The sequence below is a fragment of the Budorcas taxicolor genome, chromosome 10, assembly GCF_023091745.1.
Source record: "Budorcas taxicolor isolate Tak-1 chromosome 10, Takin1.1, whole genome shotgun sequence".
In the NCBI taxonomy this organism is placed as follows: Eukaryota; Metazoa; Chordata; class Mammalia; order Artiodactyla; family Bovidae; genus Budorcas; species Budorcas taxicolor.
The window spans coordinates 54294662-54318154 of NC_068919.1; the positions used below are offsets into that span (position 1 = coordinate 54294662).

The 23493-nt window shown below is 37.0% G+C and overlaps 1 protein-coding gene across 1 annotated transcript in view; it reads right to left on the bottom strand.

The window, feature by feature from the left end:
* Window positions 1-23493, bottom strand: part of UNC13C (unc-13 homolog C) — a 655255-nt gene that overhangs the window by 313211 nt on the left and 318551 nt on the right. Inside the window, exon 13 of the mRNA XM_052646337.1 lies at window positions 2450-2606. Within this exon, the coding sequence (XP_052502297.1) occupies window positions 2450-2606 (157 nt within the window). The remainder of the gene's footprint in view (window positions 1-2449; window positions 2607-23493) is intronic.

The following is a 23493-nucleotide window of genomic DNA, read 5'->3' on the forward strand; positions in this document are numbered from 1 at the left end:
GTTATCAAGATGTAGTCTGTTCTCCATAGTGGCTGTACTAGTTTGCATTCTATCATGTATACTATCATGTAAGAATTGAATCGCTAGTCTATGTCTGATGCAGGATACAGCATGCTTGGGGCTGGTGCATGGGGATGACCCACAGAGATGTTATGGGGAGGGAGGTGGGAGGGGGGTTCATGTTGGGAACACATGTAAGAATTAAAGATTTTAAAATTAAAAAAAAATAAATAAAAATAAAAAAAAAAAAACAACTATGAGAGAATCCAAAAAATAAATAAATAAATAAAAGAAAAAAAAATGTAGTCTGAAAAAAGACTTATTTGACCATCTTCTATAAATTATTTGATTTACAAAATGAACTTTTTAATAATTATGTTGCCACTAGAACACTACAAAGTAGTGAAATCAATTTGGCTCCTCTTCTTTGGGTCAGCATGAAGCATGCTATCTCATTTTCCTCCAGGTAGTTTTTACAGTGGAAATTAATCATATAAACACAGCTTTTTCTCAGAGGTAGACGGGCTCAGTGTTCCACAAGATTGGCTTATTCTCTACAGTACACCCAGGCATAATATTAAAAGCAAAACAATTTCATAACACCAAATGCTTTATGTTACAGGTGAAATCCCAAGACAATGAATATTGTTATCAAGATGAGGTTTTTTATAACAAAAACTGTTCTGTGATGTGGTAATGGCCATAACAGTATTTTGTTGAGCTGGTTAGGGAATTTTCTTTGGTGCCAGCTCTTACAAGAGTCAATCTGTCTAACAAAAGTAGCTGATGTTGTATTGTATATACTGTAGGTAATCAGGAGAGATGAACTCTTCATACCTCATATTTAGAGAGAGCTTTGAAGTCTTAAAAACTAGTTTATCTTTTACTTCATTTGATTTCCATATTAAACTTGAGAAACATGTTAGAACAAAACTTTCTATCCTCACTGAATGTATTGAGATATTGAGGCTTAAATGACTGAACTGACTTGCTAAATTTGAATACATACTCAAACTCCATGACTCCTAACCCAGAAAGTGTCCTCTTCTATTAGTATTTATTTTTATTTGTCAATAAATAATAATTACCTTTTCCTTTAATTCATTCCAACTGATCTCACACATTTCCCACGCACTTTCTTTTACATGTAAAGGACAAGGAAAGAGTAGCCTTAGTAGTGCTTTACAACCTTTTATTTGTTAGGTCTCTTTTGTTCCTACTCTATGACACATACCTCAAAATTTGACTTCTAACAACACAATCAATAATAAAAATCTATTCAGTGAACCAATTTGGAAGTACAGTGAGAAGAGAAACTATGGTGTCATGGAAACCACTTTCCTACAATGGATCTTAGTTTCCTCCACAAACAAATGTGTATAGAACTACTTGTCTTACATGGTTGTTGAGAGAGCGCTACTGCCTACCAAAGGCCCTGGTGAAAATCTGGGGACTATTTCAGGCATCTTTCCCTTCCCCTCACTGTTCACATGCCTAAAGACACAAAGAACTGTTGATTCTATGCTCTGAAAAGCTCTGGAATTTTTCTTTCCAATCCCATCTCCGCCAACTCTCAGTTTAGATCTTCATCACTTTACTGGGATTACCATAAATTTATATCTTATTTCCGATCCTGTCAATTTCAATTTCATTATGCTTATAGAGAATGGGTTCCAGCGTCAGATACAACGGATAAATACTTGAGACTCCTTAGGATCCTGCATTTTTACTCTTCAACATGTTATTAAATGCATTTGAGTATATCAGGTGGACAGTCTTAATTAGGTACAGATAGTTTTCTCAGCCTCTTTATACACCTAACACTTTTTCATTTTCACTTAGATAATATGTCCTTATCCATTAGTACCAGTAGAAATCCATAAGAAGTGTAAATGGAGCCCAAAAGGCTCTAGAGAAGCCAACTGAGCTCACATTTACCGGGGAACACTATCTGAAAATTTGCATACATGGGGAAGTTTCCTATAAATTCTACTACTCTATTATAAAATATGTTTTCCTCCATTGGAAAAGCCATTACATATATGAAGATTTAATCTAATGAAGATGCCTACTGACTGTCAAACTTTAAACTTTAGTCTATCATACTAAGAGACAAGGGCTTCCTGGTGACTCAGTGGTAAAGAATCCACCTCCCAATGCAGGAGACTCTGCTTCGATTCCTGGGTCAGGAAGATCTCCTGGAGAAGGAAATGGCAAGCCACTCAAGTGTTCTTGTCTGGGAAATCCCATGGACAGAGGAACCTGGTGGGCTACAGTTCACGGGGTCACAAAGAATTGGATACAACTGAGCGAATGAGCATGCACTAAGAGATTCTTCCTAAGATGTATATTCTGCAGCAACATTCCAAGATATGTGGAATCCAAAACTCCATGAAAATCTAACTCTAATAAGTTATGAGAAATTTTTAGTTCAAAAAATAATACTTACTCCGAAGTTGGTAGCAGCAAATCGATCTGAGGCAGAAACTTGCACATTTGTTGAAATGGTTGTGTGAGCATAGAAAGAGTTTATATTTGCCAGCAAGGTGCTCATTACAGCAGGGACACCAGGGCACATGTATTTAGAAGACAGACAGGAAAAATGCCTGTAAGGCAAAAAACATTAAGCACTTTAAAAACAGAACCTAATTAATTCACATAGAAACATATCCTCTAACATCAGCAATTAAACAATTCCTTGACTATATCTGTGATAAGCAGAGAAAACTCTTGCAATCCCTAAGTGAAAGATAATGCAATTCCAGCCTTTTAAAAATTTCTCATTCACAAATGTAAAGTGGTTTATTTAGAATGTGATTTGTCACAGGGACATGTACATAATTTCTTTCAACTGGAGAGTGCTGTGTGTACACACAAAAAGTGCAATTTCCAGTGGAATCTCACACTGTCGAAAAGCAATCATCCAGGAGCCTATCATCTCTGGCAACTCTGTCCTTAATGATTTTAGTTCCTGGAGTGCTGTATTACAACCACAATGTTCTTCCACACTTGCATTCTTCTCACATCAATAAGGTAAACAGGAAGCCCTCCTTTCCCTCCTTTCATTGCACAATGATTAAACAAGTCAACTTAACATCTGACCTGAGTCCAGTCTGTGAGCTTTTGTCATTAAGGAGTAGTTTCCACAAGCAGTTTTATTTTCTGAGATTTTGCTAAATCCTGGATTTAATTAAGCAAACAAATGAACAGTGAAGACAAATTAAATTATGCCAGCTTTATGCTTAAAGATCATTTCTTTTAAACCTTGAATAATAGTATTTACAGACATCAGAAGCATCAAGTATTCAATTCTGTTACTTCTCTCAGGAAAACCTATTTCATTTGAATTCTAACAAAAGACTTAAAAATTGAAAGCACAGCTTGTGATAAGTGAAAAGATAAAACATCCATGGAATAAAGAAATTTTCAGTACATAACCTGATCCCATTTTTCCCTCATATGTTAGTAATTTGTCTACCACTTAGGCATCTCTGAATTTTGAGAGAAAAAACTGTTAGGACTCAGTTCTTGATGAATGAGAGAGAAGAAAGAGAAGCGGTTACATTCCAAGTCTTTAGTTTGGATGACTAGGTGAATGATGCTTCTGCCAAGTGAGCCTAGAACTAGAAAGAAGAAAGGGAATTAAGGTGGGGATTATGCATTCAGCTGAGTTTAAGGCACCTGTAGAGCTTTCATGTAAGAACGTCCACCAGGTTGTTGGAGACCTGGGCTGAATACTTCAATCTGGGGATCACTTCAAAACCATGAGAATGGATAAGGTTATCCAGGGAAATCAAGTAGAATGAACAGTGTCAGGAAATGGAACCTGGGAAATACCAACATATAGTGAACCCTGGAGATTACTAGTGAACCCAGAGAATAGTATACCCTGGAGATTAAATAGGAAGAAAAATAAGTGAATTCTAGGGCTGAGATAAAATTTAAAATGATAGGTTAAAGGAAAGCTAGGCCAGTGGAATTAGGGAACCCATGGAATAGGAGATTTGAAGGGTTAAGGATGACTGATGCTGATAGGTGCATTGAAAGAGTCTTCGGTTCAGTTCAGTCACTCAGTCGTGTCCGACTCTTTGCTAAGAATCTAAAATAACTATTGGACTTGACAAACAAACATCGTGTGACTATAACAAAATCAATGTTAGTGGAGTGACTGGGGGTTGCATCAAGAGGAAAGAGGATGGAAAGTGAGAAAGTAGCAGAAAATGATCAAGGAAAAATGGATCGAGACCATACTTTGTTGATCTTTAGCTAAGGAGTTTATGGAGTTGGCTGAAATTCCTGCAGCGGGAAGTGATACCATCAGGTGACTCTGGGAAGATGACTCTGAAGTGTAAAGATGGATTGAAAAGAGTAGGTATTGGAAGCAGAAAAACAACGTAGGGGATGTAGAAGCAAAAAATGACCTTTCTGCCCTGAATTCAATATGACTAAGCACTTCACATACCACAGTCAGAAGGAACAAAATATTTTGCACCTTGAGATAATCTAAAAATCACAGAATCACACTGTTTCTTATCTCCCAAATGTAAAAACCTCAAATATTTCTCTAAAATCTGAATTTCCTAACAAAACAACTGTGAACTGGAGTTTGGCCATGATATATCTGAAAATGTATAGTGACCTCTGGAAGTATGAATACCAGGTGGAAAGCTGCTGTTTCTGCCAAGAATAGCACAAGAACACCATGTAAACCAGGTAGCCTTAGGAATGCTATGTTTTGTTTTGTTTTGTTTTCCCAGTGCTTCTAAAGTCTCATTCCGCCTCTGTACTTGTTGTAATCAAATAGATTTTCCTTTTCTGATTTTTCTCCCCACTAAGGTCACAGAGCAAGTAAGATAATTAAGGATTAGAGTTCAGGCAATGCAAGTTCAGAAGCATCTCTCTTAACCACCAGGGTGACCTCTTAATTTATTCTCCCTCTCTAACATTGTATATTATATACTGTGTACGTACCTGTTGCTTCCAGAACACTTAGCTGTCATTTCATCCAGCTCACCTCTAGCATAGTGTTTTCTTGTGCACAGGAGTTGGTCACTGAGTGTTTAATGAAACCAAGTGAAAGCAGTATGAGTTACCGGTATTTAAGGAGAGTTAGAGCATAGGATGTGTGCTTGGTTACTTTGAGTATGACAGTTTATTACAACATCCAACTGATCTCTGAACACTGAGGGGAAGTGCATAGCAGTTAATGCCATAATGATCACAACTCTGAAGGTGAATTGTATTCTGCTTATAATTGGTACCCTGAGAGCAGTATTTTAAATTTTCCTGAGCATCAGGCATGCATTCACCTTAGTGACCTGACAGAAATATTTTACCTCCTGATTCAAATGTAACTGAGATGATTTGTGGGGTATGATGGGAAGTAGCCAGCTGTACATGATCTATTCTGATCTCCTGTAGAAATAGCCACAAAACCCAAAAAAGGATGTGAAATCATACCAGTGCTACAAATCAGGTGTGGCAATCAAAGCTCTTCCTATATCTGGGAGGGATTTTGCCTAAGCTTACAGCAGTTGAATAGACTGAGAGATATTCAGTGAGTAACTAGTGTCTAAACTCTTAAACTGTTAACCTGACTAAGGAAGAAATGGGAGGGTATTTCTAGGAACCATACAGTGTTACAACCCCCACATCAGAAATGTGAGCCCTAGGCTGCTGGCCAGCAAGGCTGTTATTCACTTTCCTATTCCATGGTAGATGGCCTCCCAAGGCAGTGAAGCTGACTCTTGTTTCCCACACCTTCTCAGTCTATACCATTAAAGAGTACACAACTCCCAAGACTGCAATACAGCCTGCATAACAGGGGACGGGCAATGGGATGTGAAGCTACTTAGAAGAAAGGGCTGGAAAAACATGGAGGATAGTATACCCTGGAGATTAAATACAGCCTTTGATGTTATGCTCTAGCAAGACAAGAATTCACAGGTTGTTTACATTATCCAGAAAAGGCATCTGGCTCTTCCACAGAGCCCACCAATAGGAGCACGTAAAAATCTTTGCTCAATCTAAAAGCACAGGGCATTTGAATGAAGTCATAGCAGAGAGGGAACATTTTTGAAGAATCACTTACCATTATAGGATCTGCAGGTGAATATTGGTAATACCCTGGTGGTTTACAAATATGGATTTAGAGTCAAAGGATCCCGTAAGTTGCCAAACAAGCAGGATGCAAACATCCATGCATGTTATTATCACAACATACACACGTGAGCACACTCACTTAAACAGCAAAAATAACTAAGAACTTGGTAGCAAATACTATTAACTAAAATGGTCAAAATGTTGTCTCTGGGTGGCGCTACATATTTTTGTAATTAAAAAACATATCTTGTATTTTAAAAACATTTTACCATTAGCATGTTTTATTGCCCTAATTGTAAAATATAATACATACATATTTTAAATGTTAATTCAACTTTTGCTCTATTGTTGATTTTTATAAGTCTTTATGTAACTTTTAGCACAAGCTGGAATCAAGATTGCCGGGAGAAATATCGATTACCTCAGATATGCAGATGACACCACCCTTATGGCAGAAAGTGAAGAGGAGCTAAAAGGCCTCTTGATGAAAGTGAAAGAGGAGAGTGAAAAAGTTGGCTTAAAGCTCAACATTCAGAAAACGAAGATCATGGCATCTGGTCCCATCACTTCATGGGAAATAGATGGGGAAACAGTAGAAACAGTGTCAGACTTTATTTTTTTGGGCTCCAAAATCACTGCAGATGGTGACTGCAGCCATGAAATTAAAAGACGCTTACTCCTTGGAAGAAAAGTTATGACCAACCTAGAGAGTATATTCAAGAGCAGAGACATTACTTTACCAACAAAGGTCCGCCTAGTCAAGGCTATGGTTTTTCCTGTGGTCATGTATGGATGTGAGAGTTGGACTGTGAAGAAGGCTGAGCGCCGAAGAATTGATGCTTTTGAACTGCGGTGTTGGAGAAGACTCTTGAGGGTCCCTTGGACTGCAAGGAGATCCAACCAGTCCATTCTGAAGGAGATCAGCCCTGGGATTTCTTTGGAAGGAATGATGCTAAAGCTGAAGCTCCAGTACTTTGGCCACCTCATGCGAAGATTTGACTCATTGGAAAAGACTCTGATGCTGGGAGATATTGGGGGGCAGGAGGAGAAGGGGACGACCGAGGATGAGATGGCTGGATGGCATCACGGACTCGATGGACGTGAGTCTGAGTGAACTCAGGAGATGGTGATGGACAGGGAGGCCTGGCGTGCTGCGATTCATGGGGTCGCAAAGAGTCGGACACGACTGAGTGACTGAACGGAACTGAACTTTTAGCACCAATAAGAAACAAAGTAATACAACTCCTTTTAAATTTTGTTTGACTAAGGTTAACTTTTCTTTATATTTTTCTTTTTTTAATAAAACAGGAAAACTTTTCAGGTATACAATGTAAAACTGCATAACCTATATTATACTTTACAGTATCATTAAATAAGGTTTTTATTGATGAAGTTAAACAAATCATCCATAAAACAATCTTTTGTTTCAAAATGTATCATAGACCTAATTTCTGATTGAGTAAATGCAAAAAAATACTATAAAATTATTAAGAAATAGAAGTCAGTTTTATAATAAAATATATTACTTGGAGAACATGATTCACACACAGAGTACCATGTATAATAATATAGATAACTAATAAGGACCTACTGTATAGCACAGTGAACTCTACTCAGTACTTGGAAAAGAATGTAAAAAAGAGTAGATGCATGGATATGAATAACAGATTCACTTTGCTGTCCACCTGAAATTAACATCATTGTAAATTGTACCCCAATAAAAATTAAAAATAAATATCAAGAATTAATTTTAAAGATAATAATAAAATGATGTCTCATAACTTCGAATGGAAAATATAGGGATGAAAATGGTAAAGATGTGAAAAATCAAAGGGCAAAGAGGAAAAGTTAACATTTCACTAAATAATACTGTTCATCCTGTTAGATTTTTATACCAGTTTCAATATCAAATTAGCATTACTATGGTGCTCTTCTTGTCAGTTGGTTAAAATTACAAACAACAAAATTTTTGTTGTTTGTTATATGGAAAATAGATCAAAGTCATAAATATGACCCTCCTAAATTTGGTCAGAATTTCATTGAACATGTCTCAATATACCTAACAATCAAAGATACAACACTTAAAAAGAAGTTGTCACCTTTTGGAATTTATATTAAAATGTTCTTCAGAACTAGTGACTCAGGAATTAATCAGTTGGAATACCAGGATTAAAAGTTTAAGCATTTGATATTAACTAAAAATGAAATGCTGACACTGAAACCCAGAAAGAGAATTTCCAAGTCACTCTAAGAAATATAATATTTTACCTAGCTGGTAAAAATACCTGTACTTCTTTAGAAACTATGACTGTGAGTACAGTAAGTTAAAGACAGTAGCTGTTGGTATCAAAACAATAATCTATACTGAACTTTCATTTTCACCTTCACTTTTAACCCTAATTGATAAATGGTTAGGCAGCCAATATCATATAGGTAGTAGTATGCATCAAAGTATAATTTTTAGGTGAGTGAAAGACAAAAATAAAAAAGAGATGAACTTCAAAGAAGTAAAGATATTCATTAGGGTAATGGCTACCTTTCTAAGAAATCTTGCAGGAACAGTCAACAAAAAGCTTTTTATTTTTATTTTTGATATGTGGAGGAAAGTGGTTGGGCTAGGGAGGGATAATCAGTGGCCAATTAAGAGTTATAGGTACCATGGTATAGAGATGATTCATTCTAAACCTAGTTCAGGCTGTGACCTCAGAAAAGTAACTTTCTCACTTGTAGATTCAGTCAATCCATCTGTAAAATCAAAAGGCTATGAGAAGATCTAATTCTTACAGTCTCTAATGTGCTATGAATCTCTGAATACAGAGAACACATCCAGCCAAGTCATACACATTATTTTCCCTACCAACAACATTTGATTCATCAGCACGAATGGATAGTTGAGATGGCCAGGAAGTAGAGGACAGGGGAGTTATACAGGGGCATCCTTTGCACTTGGAGAGTTTTCAGCTAACAGACTTCTACATGGTCTTCAATTTGGCAGTATTTGCCTCTCAGTTTGTGTGTGCCCATTCTTCATGCAGGGTTACTGACAAAGCAAACTTTCTTGCCTCTAATCATTGCCAAGTCTATGCCTCAACCACTAATGCCAAAGAAGATGAGGTTGAATGGTTCTGTGAAGACCTACAAGGTCTTCTAGGACTAATGCCAAAAGAAAAGAAAGAGATGTCCTTTTCATCATAGGGGACTGGAATGCAAAAGTAGGAAGTCAAAAGATACCTGGAAGAACAAGCAGTTTGGCCTTGGATTTCAGAATGAAGCAGGGCAAAGATTAGCAGAGTTGTGCCAAGAGAATGCACTGGTCATAGCAAACACCCTCTTCCAACAACACAAGAGAAGACTGCACACATGGACATCACCAGATGGTCAATATTGAAATCAGACTGATGATATTCTTTACAAAGATGGGGAAGTTCCATATATTCAGCAAAAACAAGATGGGGAGCTGATGGTTTAGATCATGAGGTCCTTATTGCAAAATTCAGAATTAAATTGAAGAAAAGTAGGGAAAACCACTAGGCTATTCAAGTATGACCTAAATCAAATCCCTCATATAGTGCAGGTGAAAAATAGATTCAAGAGATTAGATCTTATAGATAGAGTGCCTGAAGAACTATGGATGGAAATTCATAACATTGTATAAGAGGCAGTGATCAAAAACATCCCCAAGAAGAAGAAACGAAACAAGGCAAAATAGTTGTCTGAGGAGGCCTTACAAAGAGCTGAGAAGAGAAGAGAAGCAAAAGGCAAAGGAGAAAATGAAATATATACCCAGCTGAATGCAGAGTTCCAAAGAATAGCAAGGAGAGATAAGAAAACCTTCTTATGTGAACAATGTAATGAAATAAAGGAAAACAATAGAATGGGAAAGACTATAAACTTCTTTAAGAAAATTAGAGATATCAAGGGAGCATTTCATGAAAAAAATGGGCACAATAAAGGACAGAAATGGTATGGACCTAACGGAAGCAGGAGATATTAAGAAGAGGTGGCAAGAATACACAGGAGAACTGTACATAAAAGGTCTTAATGACCTGGATAACCAAAATGGTGTGATCACTCATCTAGAGCCAGACATCTTTGAGTGTGAAGTCAAATGGGCCTTAGGAAGGATTACTAAGAACAAAGCTAGTGAAAGTGATGGAATTCCAGCTGAGTCATTTCAAATCCTAAATGATGATGCTGTTAAAGTGTTGCACTCAATATGCCAGCCAATTTGGAAAACTCAGCAATGGCCACAGGACTGGAAAAAGTCAGTTTTCATTCCAGTCTCAAAGATAGCAATGCAAAAGAACATTCAAACTACTGTACAATTGTGCTCATTTCACATGTTAGCAAGGTAATGCTCAAAATCCTCCAAGCTAGGCTTCAAAAGTATGTGAAGTGAGAATTTCCACATGTACAGCCTGAAGTAAGAAAAGGCAGAGGAACCTGAGATCAAATTGCCACCATCTCTTGGATCATAGAAAAAAGAAGGGAATTCCAGAAAAAAAGAAATCTACTTTATTGACTACACTAAAGCCCTTTGACTGTGTGGATCATAACAAACTGTGGAAAATTAACCAAAAGATGGGAATACCAGATCACTTTACTTGGCTCCTGAGAAATCTGTATGCAGGTCAGGAAGCAACAGTTAGGACTGCATATGGAACAATGGATTGGTTCAAAACTGGGAGAGGAATAGGTTAAGGCTGTATATTGTCACCCTGCTTATTTAACTTACATGCAGAGTACATCATGCGAAATGCCAGGCTGGATGAAGCACAAGCTGGAGTCAAGATTTCTGGGAGAAATATCAATAATCTCAGATATGCAGATGACATCACCCTAATGCCTGAAAGCTAAAATTTTGTAACTAAAGAACCTCTTGATAAAGTTGAAAGCGGACAGTGAAAAAGCTGGCTTTAAACTTGACATTCAGAAAACTAAGATCATTGCATCAGGTCCCATCACTTCATGGCAAATAGATGGGGGAAAATGGAAACAGGGATAGACTTTATTTTTGTGGGCTCCAAAATCACTGCAGATGGTGACTGCAGCCATGAAATAAAAAGACACTTGCTTCTTGGAAGAAAAGCTATGACCAACCTAGACAGCATATTAAAAAGCAGAGGCATTACTTTGCCTACAAAGGTCCCTTTTGTCAAAGCCATATTTTTTCCAGTAGTCATGTATGGTTGTAAGGGTTGAACCATCAAGAAGACTGAGTGCCAAAGTTGATGCTTTTGAAATGTGGTGTTGGAGAAGATTCTTTCTCAAGAATCAAACCAGCAAGGAAATCAAACCAGTCAACCCTAAAGGAAATCAGTCCTGAACATTCATTGGAAGGACTAAAACTGAAGCTCCAATACTTTGGCCACCTGATTTGAAGAGCCGACTCAAGACCCTGATGCTGGGAATGACTGAAGGCAGGAGAAGGAGGAGATGACAGAGGATGAGATGGTTCGATAGTATCACTGACTCAATGGACATTAGTTTGAGCAAACTCAGGGAGATAGTGAAGGACAGGGAAGCCCGGTGTGCTGCAGGCCATGGGGTCCCAAAGAATCAGACAACTCAGTGATGGAACAACCACCACCATTGCCTTGAAAATCATTTCCTTTTAAGGCTGCCATTCTAATACTACATAAATTACTTCCAGGGGGAGGAGGAAGAGCGGGAACAGGATTATAGGCACAATTAGCAATTTAAAATGACAGTATAAACAGTGGTGCGATGAACATTGGGGAACATGTGTATACCTGTGGCAGATTCATGTTGATGTATGGCAAAATGAATACAATAAAATAATTAACCTCTAATTAAAATAAATAAATTTATATTTAAAAAAAGAAAAAATAAACAAAATAAAATGACAGTATATCTCTACAGCAAACCATTCCCTCAAACAGCCCATCTTCAAATAATATAGGTCAAAATTACTACTGAGTAATCTCTCAAAATGTTTAACATTTCCCCAGGAAGACATGATTTAGAAACAATGGATTAATAATGCTAAAAACACTTCACTGCTTTTGTAAGAAAATGGGTTTAGTGTCAAACCAATTTAACAAATGGAATTTCAATACTGTGGGGAAAGTTAAAAGTCGCAAACTCCAAAACGATGTTTAAATTGCTTATAATGAGATAGTTACTGGTATTTTTTTCAGTTGACACAACTGTTACAACACTATCAACCATTCAAAATACTATTGAGAAAATATTAGGAAATTGTTGTTTAGTTGCTAAATCATGTGCAACCCTTTTGCCACCTCTTGGATTTGCAACAGTTGGTCCCTGTTTCCTTCTCCAGGGGATCTTCCTGACAGGGATTTCAAATAATAAATCTGGATTCGGCTCACTTGCTATTGTTTTGATGAAAATAAGACAATCATCTAACTCACCTGTCTTTTTATCAACAACTGTCCTTAATCACAGGCTTACTTGTTGACTCAGCAGTAAAGAAACTGCCTGTAATGCATTAGACCAGGGCTTGATCCCTGCGTCCTGAAGATGCCCTGGAGGAGGAAATGGCAACCCACTCCAGTATTCTTGCCTGGGAAATCCCATAGACAGACGAGCCTGGTGGGCCACAGTCCATAGAGTCTCAAAGACTCAGACATGACTGAGCATGGACAAGGAGCATGGCATAGTCCCTAATCACACCCATCTTATGGTTTCAAAGAATGGGAAATGCTTTTGATAGAAAAGATTGAAAAATCAATTATGAAAATTAGAGCGGAATGATTGGAAAGAAGCACCAAAATGCAGTGATTCTTAGAGTCTTTGAAGAGATTTCAGAGGAGCAATATAAGACAAAAGGAATAGACAAAAGACAGACAAAAGGAAGTGTGTATCAGTCACTTAGTCACGTCCCACTCTTTGCGACTCTATGGACTGTAGTCTGCCAGCTCCCCTAGCCATGGAATTCTCCAAGGATGAATACTGGTGTGGGTTGCCATTTCCTTCTCCAGGGGATTTTCCCAACCCAGGGATTGAATCCAAGTCTCCTGCATTGTAGGCAGATTGTTTACCATCTGAGGTACCAGGGAAGATGAAAGGAAAGACTACCTATATTCCTAATGTTAGAAATACACTGAAATACACTAAAATAATATTCATGGGCTCCCAGGTGGTGCTAGTGGTAAAGAACCTTCCTGCCAATCCAGGAGATGTAAGAGATGTGGGTTTGATTCATGGGTTGGGAAGATTCCCTGGAGGAGGGCATGGCAACAACCCACTCCAGTATTTTTGCCTGGAGAATCTCAGAGAGAGAGAAGCCTGGTGCGCTATAGTCCATAAGGTTGCAAAAAGTCAGACACAACTGAAGCAACTTAGCATGCATGCAAAATAATACCTATCACATTTGCTCTTAAAAATTCAGACTAGCATGCATTTCAATGATTTTACTCATCATTATCAGTAATGAGGAGCTCAAACCTTTAAAGATCACTTCTCCTTTGGCCAAAAGCATCATAGCTTTTCATAAATAGTATGGATTGCTTGAGCTCAATTATGGACAGTTTGAGTACCAGGCTAGTGGGCAGGGACAGGAAAGTATGAAATGCATACTGTTTCGAGGAATGATGGAAGTTAAAGAGTAAGTAAGCATGACAGCCTCATGCTGCCTGCCTCTCAGCTTTTCCCGAAACCTTTCCTCATCTGTGCCTGGAATGGTCCCTCCATGTGTACACACGTGCAGCACACAATCATGCCTTCATTATACTGTCTTGTTATTAAGTAATTTATTCTTCCTCTTCTCCCTCACAGGGGATGAAGTGATATTGTCCTGTACAAGTCTTTGCACTTAGATGCTCAGAGAGTGTCTATCAGATAATGAATTACATCTTCTGGAAAGTGGCTTCATGATAAACTGGACCTTAATTTCTTGCTTGCTGATATATTCTCAGTGCCTAGAAAACTTTTGGCATATAATAGGCACTCAATAAATATTTTTTAAATGAATCAATGATTCAGTTAAGCAGCACTCTCTTTAGAAAGCAGGCTCATAGCTCAAACAGCTATAATGACTAGTGACTTTAAAGTAAAGTGTATCTCAACAGCTCTGGTCCAAATATGAATTAGATTAGGATGACCAGTACCAAAGTACAGGTTGTTTGTTAAGCATACTAAGATTAAAAAGAACAAACTAGTGCTTTTCTCTTATCAGTACTACAGAGGCATGACTATAATCTAATAGAATCTAAAATTTTGGGAGACATAATGAGCTTCATTTTAAAATAAATGAAAGGCTCAAATTAAACACTCGGTTAAAATGTATTTGTTTGACAGAAATCACCGCTAGAGGACAATTTATTCCTTAATGCTTGACATGAAATTCTCTTAATTGTGTTCAGGGGTGAACAGCTGGTCTGCCAGAACATTATTAAAAACATATGTTTGAATGAATAAATGAAAAAAAATTCTAAAACTCCCCAAATGATGAAAACAGGTTTTATGTCTAGCCTCATGCTAAACATGTGGAATAGCGTGCCCCTTTGAAAAAGGGAACAGACTCTCATTCTTACTGTCACAAATTGGAAAATTGCTTTTACGTTAGATGGATGGCTGCATTTACCATGTGGGAACAAATCCTCCAGGTCCTTGATCAATCACTTGTCCAAATAGGAAAACTGTAATCCCTTTCCTCCTTCTCATGAGTGCTCCAAAACAAAAGATAGACTTTTTTGCAACAAATAGGTCTAACACACTGTGCCCTGATAGCTAATGTTCTGTGGTAAAAGGAAAGAACATTTACAGTAAGCAGGAGGTACCTTGGAGGACTGGAAAGTTTGGTATTAATGTTCAGGTTATTTACCAGCAAAATAGATTCAGGCTCCTTATTAAGATGAGAAATATGTAAGAGGAAAATTTAATAATGTATAATCAGACTCTCTGACTTAATACATACTTCCTCTTTATTTGTTTGTGCTCCAAATCCATCTTCAAAGAAATGGGAGTATTCTTGAAAGAAACCAAAGAAACTCTAATAAAACAGTAAGATTATGAAGTTACCTGGGGATCTGACTAAACACAGAGGGTCTTTAAATAGCAAGAGAAAATGTGATTAGATTTTTTTGATCCAATGGTGTCTAGGGAAGTGCAGAGAATTAAGCAGTTTTATCCTTTCCAAAATGCATAAGTATCCTGACTATATAGAGAGGTCATATGTTTTTTTCTTGAAGCTGAATTTCTTAATTTTGTGTTTTTAAAAATAAGAGGGTACTTTATATTCACGTATGGAATCTAGAAAGATGGTACTGATGATGGTACTGATGATTTCATATGCATGAGTTAATACACAATATTTGGCTTTCTCTTTCTGACTTACTTCACTGTGTATAATAGGCTCTAGGTACATCTACCTCATTAGGGCTGACTCAAATGTGTGTTTTTTTTTTTTTTTATATCTAAGTAATATGAGGACATTTTAAAGAGATGGCTCCCTAGTACATGAAAAAGTTGCTTGTGGCTTGAAAAACTGGCAAGAGGCTTTAAATATTTTTATGTCTTAAAGGGACAGAGAAAAAAAAAATTGTAAGTTTTCTAAAATAAATGCTCTGAGGAAAGGGAAGGCAAGGGTCTCTGAGGTTAGACTTTTTAGATTCTATAAGAGCCAAGGTAAGGGGGAGACCCTGGGCCTAAGGCATAAAGAAGCCTGTCTAAAGTTTTGTTAAGCCAAGAGAAATGTCATCTTGGTCAATCTAAATGTTAGAAACATTTAATAAATAAAAATATCAATATCAAGTCAAATATGTAACCATCAGTAGATATAATGTGCCACATTTTGTTACTGTCAAAGTTAATTTGTTAATTTCTCCCACAAAAAGCAGGTATTCTTTTCCCTTATGTTTATCTACCTTACTCTTGCTCTTTGGATGAGAAACTAGCAACTGGTAAAAGTACACAGTCAAACCCAGCTGATGGCTTTTGCTTTTAAAATAGACTTTTATTGGAGTACAGCCATGCCATTTTGTTTACTTAGTATCTACACTGTTTCTGCACTAGGAATGCAAAATTGAGCAGCTGTCACAGACACTGTAGGATGCACAGAACTGAAAATATTTACTCTCTGGCCTTTCACACCCATACAAAAAAACTGCCAACCTCTGCTTCAGAGTATTTCCAATGTAAGCAGAGACTTTGTCACACTGTCTTTTAAATATATTAAGATCCAAATTGACCTGCAAGTCACTAGATACCAAAAAGGCATTCAAAAATATTTTTATTGTTTACTTAAGTTAAAAAGGTAGTAGAAAAATAAAAGTGGTAAGTTGAACGATGGATGATTCTTCTCTTTTAAACTATCATACATTTATGTTTTTTCTCTGTAGTAACATGATTGTGCTTCTCAGAATATCAGAAACATAGCAATGAAGAAATCTGACATCAGCTTACAGAGATATTTGGAATAAATTAAACTTGATACTTTTCTTTACTGGCATTCTTTCCAAAAGATTTTTCTATGTTTTTGTTTTAAACATAGTTCTCTTGGCAGTGCAGTTCATTTACTTTAGACTGTTAAATCATAGCTATATTTTAATTGAATTCAAATGTTACAGTAGCTGCTCTGATGAGTTCTTGCAGACACTGACATGGGACAGACTTCGTTGTGGCTGTCCAGTTTCAAAATAGGCTGCCTCAAAAGGAATAGCTCCTGGAGACTGGACCAAGATGGCAGAGGAGTAGGACATGGTGCTCACCTTCTCCCACAAATACATTCAAAAAAGTGAGAAAGGAACTGGGATGGGACCTGTGCCCCTGTGAAAGAGGGAAAGCTTCCACATCCTGTGAAGTCCCCTCCCTGGTGGAAAGACTAGCCAGGAGAGAAGGGAAGTGTCAGAGCCTTTGAAGAGAGCAGAACTAGTTTATGGAGAGCATAGCGGAGAGAGACTTGCACAGATGGTAGATACCACTGCCCTGCAGTCCCCAGCCTGAGATGCTCATCTGCTGGGATGGGTGGGGGCTGGCGGCTGAGGCTTGAGTCTTGGAGGTCAGACCCTAGAAGAAGACGGGGATTGGTGGTGTGGATACAGCCTGAAGGGGCTAGGGTATGGTGCACCACAACCAAGGAAGTGGCATGCCAGAAGAAGCCAGAGCCCACCCAGACAGGTAAGGCACCACTGTTTGGAGGTGCACAAACATAGGAGCTTCCTTTTCTGGATGAGTACTCTTAGGCAGCAGGGCACCACCTGCATGAGCTCCAGGGTCAAGCACAGCCACCACTGGCATTTCAGACTCCAGAGGCAGGTACTGGTGCTGGGTGCCAAACACTCTCTCCACCTTCCCAGGAGTACACGTAGGCCATGAACCTGCCCACCCTCTATCAATGGGATAATGGCCAGCACACACTGAGGAAAGAGACAGCAAGCATCCAAACCAAAACAGCACCCATGCCAAAAACAATTAAATCCATACAAGTGACACAGTAATCTTTCCACATAAAAATTGTCCTCCAAAACTACAGTAGATAATTGTTTCTCTTAAACTCAGAGAGTAGAAGAAACACTTCCAGTTAAAAGACCAAGAGAATTCCTCTGAAGGGGCAAAAAGTGAAACAGACTTCTTCAATCTAATAGACACAGAGTTCAAAAAGCAAGTAATGAAAATACTGAAGGAATTAAGAAAGGTTATTGACAGAAATGCAGATTGCTATAAAAAAGTAACTAGAAACTATAAGGAGGAGTCAAGAAAAATTAGGAAATTCATTTGCCAAGATAAAAGCTGACCTAAAGGTGATGAATAGCAAAATGAATAATGCAGAAAAAAGAATAGTGATACGGAAGACAGAATAATGGAAATTAGTCAATCAAAGCAGAAGACAGAAAACCATATAAAAAATAAAATGAAAGCAATTTAAGAAATCAATAGGGTAATATAAAGCATGCCAGTTATACATAAGAGGGATTCCAGAAGAAGAAAGAGAAAAAGGAAGTAAAAGGTATTTGAAGTAATTAAGGTTGAAAACTTCCCAACCTAAAGAAGGAAACAAATATCCAGGTATAGAAAGCATAGAAAGTCCTAAACAAAATTAACCCAAATAACCCTATATCAAACTATATTATAAGAAAAATGGTAAAGTTAAAGATGAAAAGAGTATTCTAAAGTCAGCAAGAGAGAAACAGAGTGTTAATTAACAAGGGAACCGCCTTGTTAATTACAAGGGAACCCCCATAAGACTATCAGCTGATTTCTCTACAGAAACTCTGCAGGCTAGAAGGGAATGACAAAATATATTCAAAGTCTTGAAAGGAAAAAAATCTTCCACCTAGAATACTATACCCAGCATGATTATCATTTAGAATAGGAGAGAAAATAATTCCTCAGACAAGCAAAAAACTAAAAGAATGCAAAAATACTATTAATAAACCTACCCTAAAAGAAATACTGAAAAGTCTTCTCCATGTAGAAAATTAGCAAGAAGGTATAGGATGGAGGAAATTATAAATAGAAATTGAGTAACTTAAATTAGCCAATATCCAGATTTAAGGGGGGAGGGAACTATTGTGAAAACAAGGAACAGCAAAAGGATAAACATTAAGAAGTAAAAAAAAAACATCAAAATCATAAAATGTGTAGAAGGAGAGAAATAAACTGAAAAAAAGTAGATTCTTTTTTCAGAATGTGTAAATTCCTCTTTTTTCCTTTTTTTAGAATGTGAGCCTACTATGTGACTATCAGTCTAAACCAAACAGTTAGAGGAAGGGGCTACATGCTCGTGCTCCATTGTGTTCGACTCTTTGCAACCCATGTACAGTAGCCCACCAGACTCCTCTGTCCATGGGATTTTTCAGGCAAGAATACTGGAGTGGGTTGTCATTTCCTTCCTTCTTGGGTCAGGAAGATCATGCCCCCTATGTCTCCTGCATTTGGCAGCAGAGTATCTACCATAGTGCCACCTGGGGCGCCCAGGAAAGGGTTTGAACTCTTGTCTCCTGCATTGCAGGCAGATTCTTCACTGTCTGAGCTACCAAGGAAGCCACAGGAAGGGGTTAACATACTTATAAAGTAAGGCAACAAATCAAAACTACACAAAAGATTCAAAAACCAAAAATAAAAGAACAAAAGCATAAAGTAAAAGGAAATCACCAAACCACAAAAAGAAAAAGAAACAGAATCAACTGGAAATGGCAATAAATACAGATGTATCAATAATTATCTTAAATGTAAATGGACTGAAAGCTCCAATCACAAGATACAAAAATGCAGATTGGATGAAAAAAAAACAGAAAATAACCAAGAGCATATAATATGCTATCTACAAGACATGGACCTCAGGGCAAAGACATACATAGACTGGAAATAAGAGGATGGAAAAAGATATTTCATGCAAATAGAAATGACAAGAAAGCAGCCACTGCAATACTCATTTCAGACAAAATAGACTTTAAAACAAAGGCCATAAAAAAAGATAAAGGAGAACACTATATAGTGATTAAAGGATCAATATAAGAAGATTTTACATTGTCAATGTATTTACACCTAATATAGGAGCACTCAAATACATAAAACAAATACTAATTGACATAAAGGGAGAAATTGATGGAAATACAATAATAGTAGAAGACTTTTAACACCCCACTCACACCTACGGACAGATCTTCTAGGCAGAAAATCAATAAGGCACTGGAAATTTTAAGTGATACAACAGTTAGACTTGGCATTTTCAGGACATTACATCAGAAACAAAACAAAACAGAATATATACTCTTTCCAACTGTACACAGAACATTCTCTAGGACTGACTGCATTACTAGGGCATAAAACTAACCTCAACAAATTTAAGAGTACAGGCACTCTTTCAAGAATATTCTCTGACCACAACAGCATGAAACTAGAAATCAACCACAGGAAAAGAAATGAGGAAAAAAAAAAAAAAAAGATTACGTGGAGTCTAAACAATATGCTGCTGAAACACCAGTGGGTCAATGAGGAAATAAAAGAGGAAATTTAAAAATACCTTCAGACAAATGACAATGAAAATTCAACCATGCAAAATCTGGGATGCAGCAAAAGCAGAACTTACATGGAAGTCCATAGCAATATAGGCCTTCCTCAAAAAAAAACAAGAAAAATCTTAAATAAACAACCTAACCTACCTACTTACCACCTAAAAAAATTGGAAAAAGAAGAACAACCAAAACCTAAAGTCAGCAGAAGAAAGGAAATAATCAGGGAGAAAATAAAATATAGAGATTAAAAAAAAATCAATAAAACCAAGAGCTGGTTCCTAGAAACAATAAACAAAATGAACAAACCTCTGGCCAGGCTCACCATGAAGACAAGAGAGAGAATCCAAATAAAGTAAGTAAGAAACAAAAAAGAAGAAAACTCAATCAATACTGAAGAAATACAAAATATCCTAAGAGAATACTATGAACAATTATATGCAAACAAATCTGACAACCTAGAAGAAATGGGCAACTGTCAAGAAACATACAGCTCACCAAAACTGAATCAAAAGAAACAGATCATCTGAACAGACCAATCATTAAAAATAAAATAGAATCTGTAAAAACAGAAAAAACTTCCTACAAACAAAAGATGGTTTATGAGAATTCTACCAAGCAGACAAAGAACTTACACTGATCCTTCTAAACCTCTTACAAAAGGTTGAAAAGAAGGGAATACTCTCAAAGAAGCCTATCAAGACCCCCATCATGCTGATCCCCAAACCAGACAAAGATACCACCGGAAAATACAATTCCAGACCAATATCTCTGAACACTATATACATGAAAATTCTCAAAAAAAAAAAAAAAAAAATCAGCAAACCAAATTCAACACACAAAAAAGATTATACACCATGACCATCCCAGGTTCAAAAGAATGAGTCAACATGTACATGTCAATGTAATATATCACATTAAAAAGCAAAGGTCAAAACCCACATGATCATCTCAATATATTTAAAAAAATAAAAGTGACAAAATTCAGCATCCATTCATGATAAAAACTCTTACCAAAGTGGGTGTAGAGGGAACATATCTCAACATAATAAAAGCCATTTATGACAAACCCACAGCCAATATAACACTCAATAGTTGAAAGTTGAAAACCTTCATGCTAAAATCTGGAACAGGCCAAGGATACCCACTCTCACCTCTTCTATTCAACATAATTCTGAAAGACCTAGTCACAGAAATCAGACAAGAAACATACATAAAATGTAACCAGATTGCAAGGAACAGGTAAAATTGTCACTATATTCAGATAACGTGACACCATAAACAGAAAACCCAAGGAGTGCACACAACTACCAGATCTAATAAATGAATTCCGCAGAGTAGTACTACGCAAGATAAACATCAGAAATCAGTTGCATTTCTTTACACTAACAAGGAAATATGAGAAAGGGAATGTAAAAAAAAAAACCCCAAAACAAGCCTTTGAAAATTGCACCCCAAAATAAAATATGTAGGAATAAACATGACCATGGAGGTGAAAGACTTACAAGCTGAGAACATTAAAACATTATTAAAGAGGAAAAAAAGAGGATTCAAAGAAATGGAAATATATCTCTTGCTCTTGGATCGAAGGAATTAGTACTGTGAAAATGGCAATACCACCCAAAGCAATCCACATATTAATGCCATCACTATCAAAATACCCATGATATTTTTCACAGAACTGGAATAAATTACTCAAAAATGTATATGGAACTATAAGAGACACAGAATTTCCAAAGCAATCCTAATTAAAAAAAAAAAAAAGGAGGCATAACTCTTCTAGACTTCAGACAGTGCTACTAAGCCACAGTAATCAAATCAAAACAGTTTGGTATTAGTACAAAAACAGACATACGGATCAATGGGAAAAAAGCCCAGAAATAAATAAACCCACACATATGTTCAATTTATTTTCAACAAAGGAGGAAAGAATATAAAATGGGAAAAAGACTGTCTCTCACCACATCAAGTGGTGCTGGGAAAGTTGAACAGCTGCATGTAAATCAATGAGGTTAGAACACACCCTCATGCCATGCTCAAAAATAAACTCAAAATGGCTTAAAGGCAAACATAAGACATGACACCAAAAACCTCCTAGAAGAGAGCACAGGCGAAATATTCTCTGAGATAAACTGTACCATGTTTTCTTGGGTCAGTCTCCCTAGGCAATAGCAATAAAAACAAAAATAAATGAATGGGAACTAATTAAACTTACAAGCTTTCATGCAGCAAAGGAGATCATATAAAAAAATTAAAAGACAACCTATGGAATGGGAGAAAATATTTGCAAATGATGCAAGCAACAAGGGCTTAATCTACAAAATATACAACTGATACTGTACGTAGCTCATACAATATAACAAAAAAGAACATTCAATGGAAAAATGGGCAAAAGACCTTAATAGACATTTTGCCAAAGAAGACATACAAATAGCTATTAGGCACATGAAAAGATGCTCAAAATTACTAATTTTTAGAGAAATAAAAATCAAAACTACAATGAAGTACCACTTCACACCATTCAGAATGGCCATCATTAAGATTTATGGATAACAAATGTTGGAGAGAGCATGGAGAATATGGAACTTGACTACACTGTTGGTGGGCATATAAGTTGGTACAGTCACTATAAGAAACAGTATAGAGGCTCTTCAGAAAATCAAAGTTATAAATTACAATATGATCCAACAGTTCTACACCCAGGCATATACCCAGACAAAACTACAATTCACAAAGGATCCCTATATTTATAGCAGTAATATTTACAATAGCTAAGGCTGGAAGAAGCACAAGCTGAAATCAAGATTGCCAGGAGAAATATCAATAACCTCAGATATGCAGATGACACCACCCTTATGGCAGAAAGTGAAGAGGAACTAAAAAGCCTCTTGATGAAAGTGAAAGAGGAGAGTGAAAAAGTTGGCTTAAAGCTCAACATTCAGAAAACGAAGATCATGGCATCCAGTCCCATCACTTCATGGGAAATAGATGGGGAAACAGTGGAAACAGTGTCAGACTTTATTTTTTGGGGCTCCAAAATCACGGCAGATGGTGACTGCAGCCATGAAATTAAAAGACGCTTACTCCTTGGAAGAAAAGTTATGACCAACCTAGATAGCATATTGAAAAGCAAAGACATTACTTTGTCAACGAAGTCCGTCTAGTCAAGGCTATGGTTTTTCCAGTGGGCATGTATGGATGTGAGAATTGGACTGTGAAGAAGGCTGAGCGCCAAAGAATTGATGCTTTTGAACTGTGGTGTTGGAGAAGACTCTTGAGAGTCCCTTGGACTGCAAGGAGATTCAACCAGTCCATTCTAAAGGAGATCAACCCTGGGATTTCTTTGGAAGGAATGATGCTAAAGTTGAAATTCCAGTACTTTGGACACCTCATGCAAAGAGTTGACTCATTGGAAAAGACTCTGATGCTGGGAGGGATTGAGGGCAGGAGG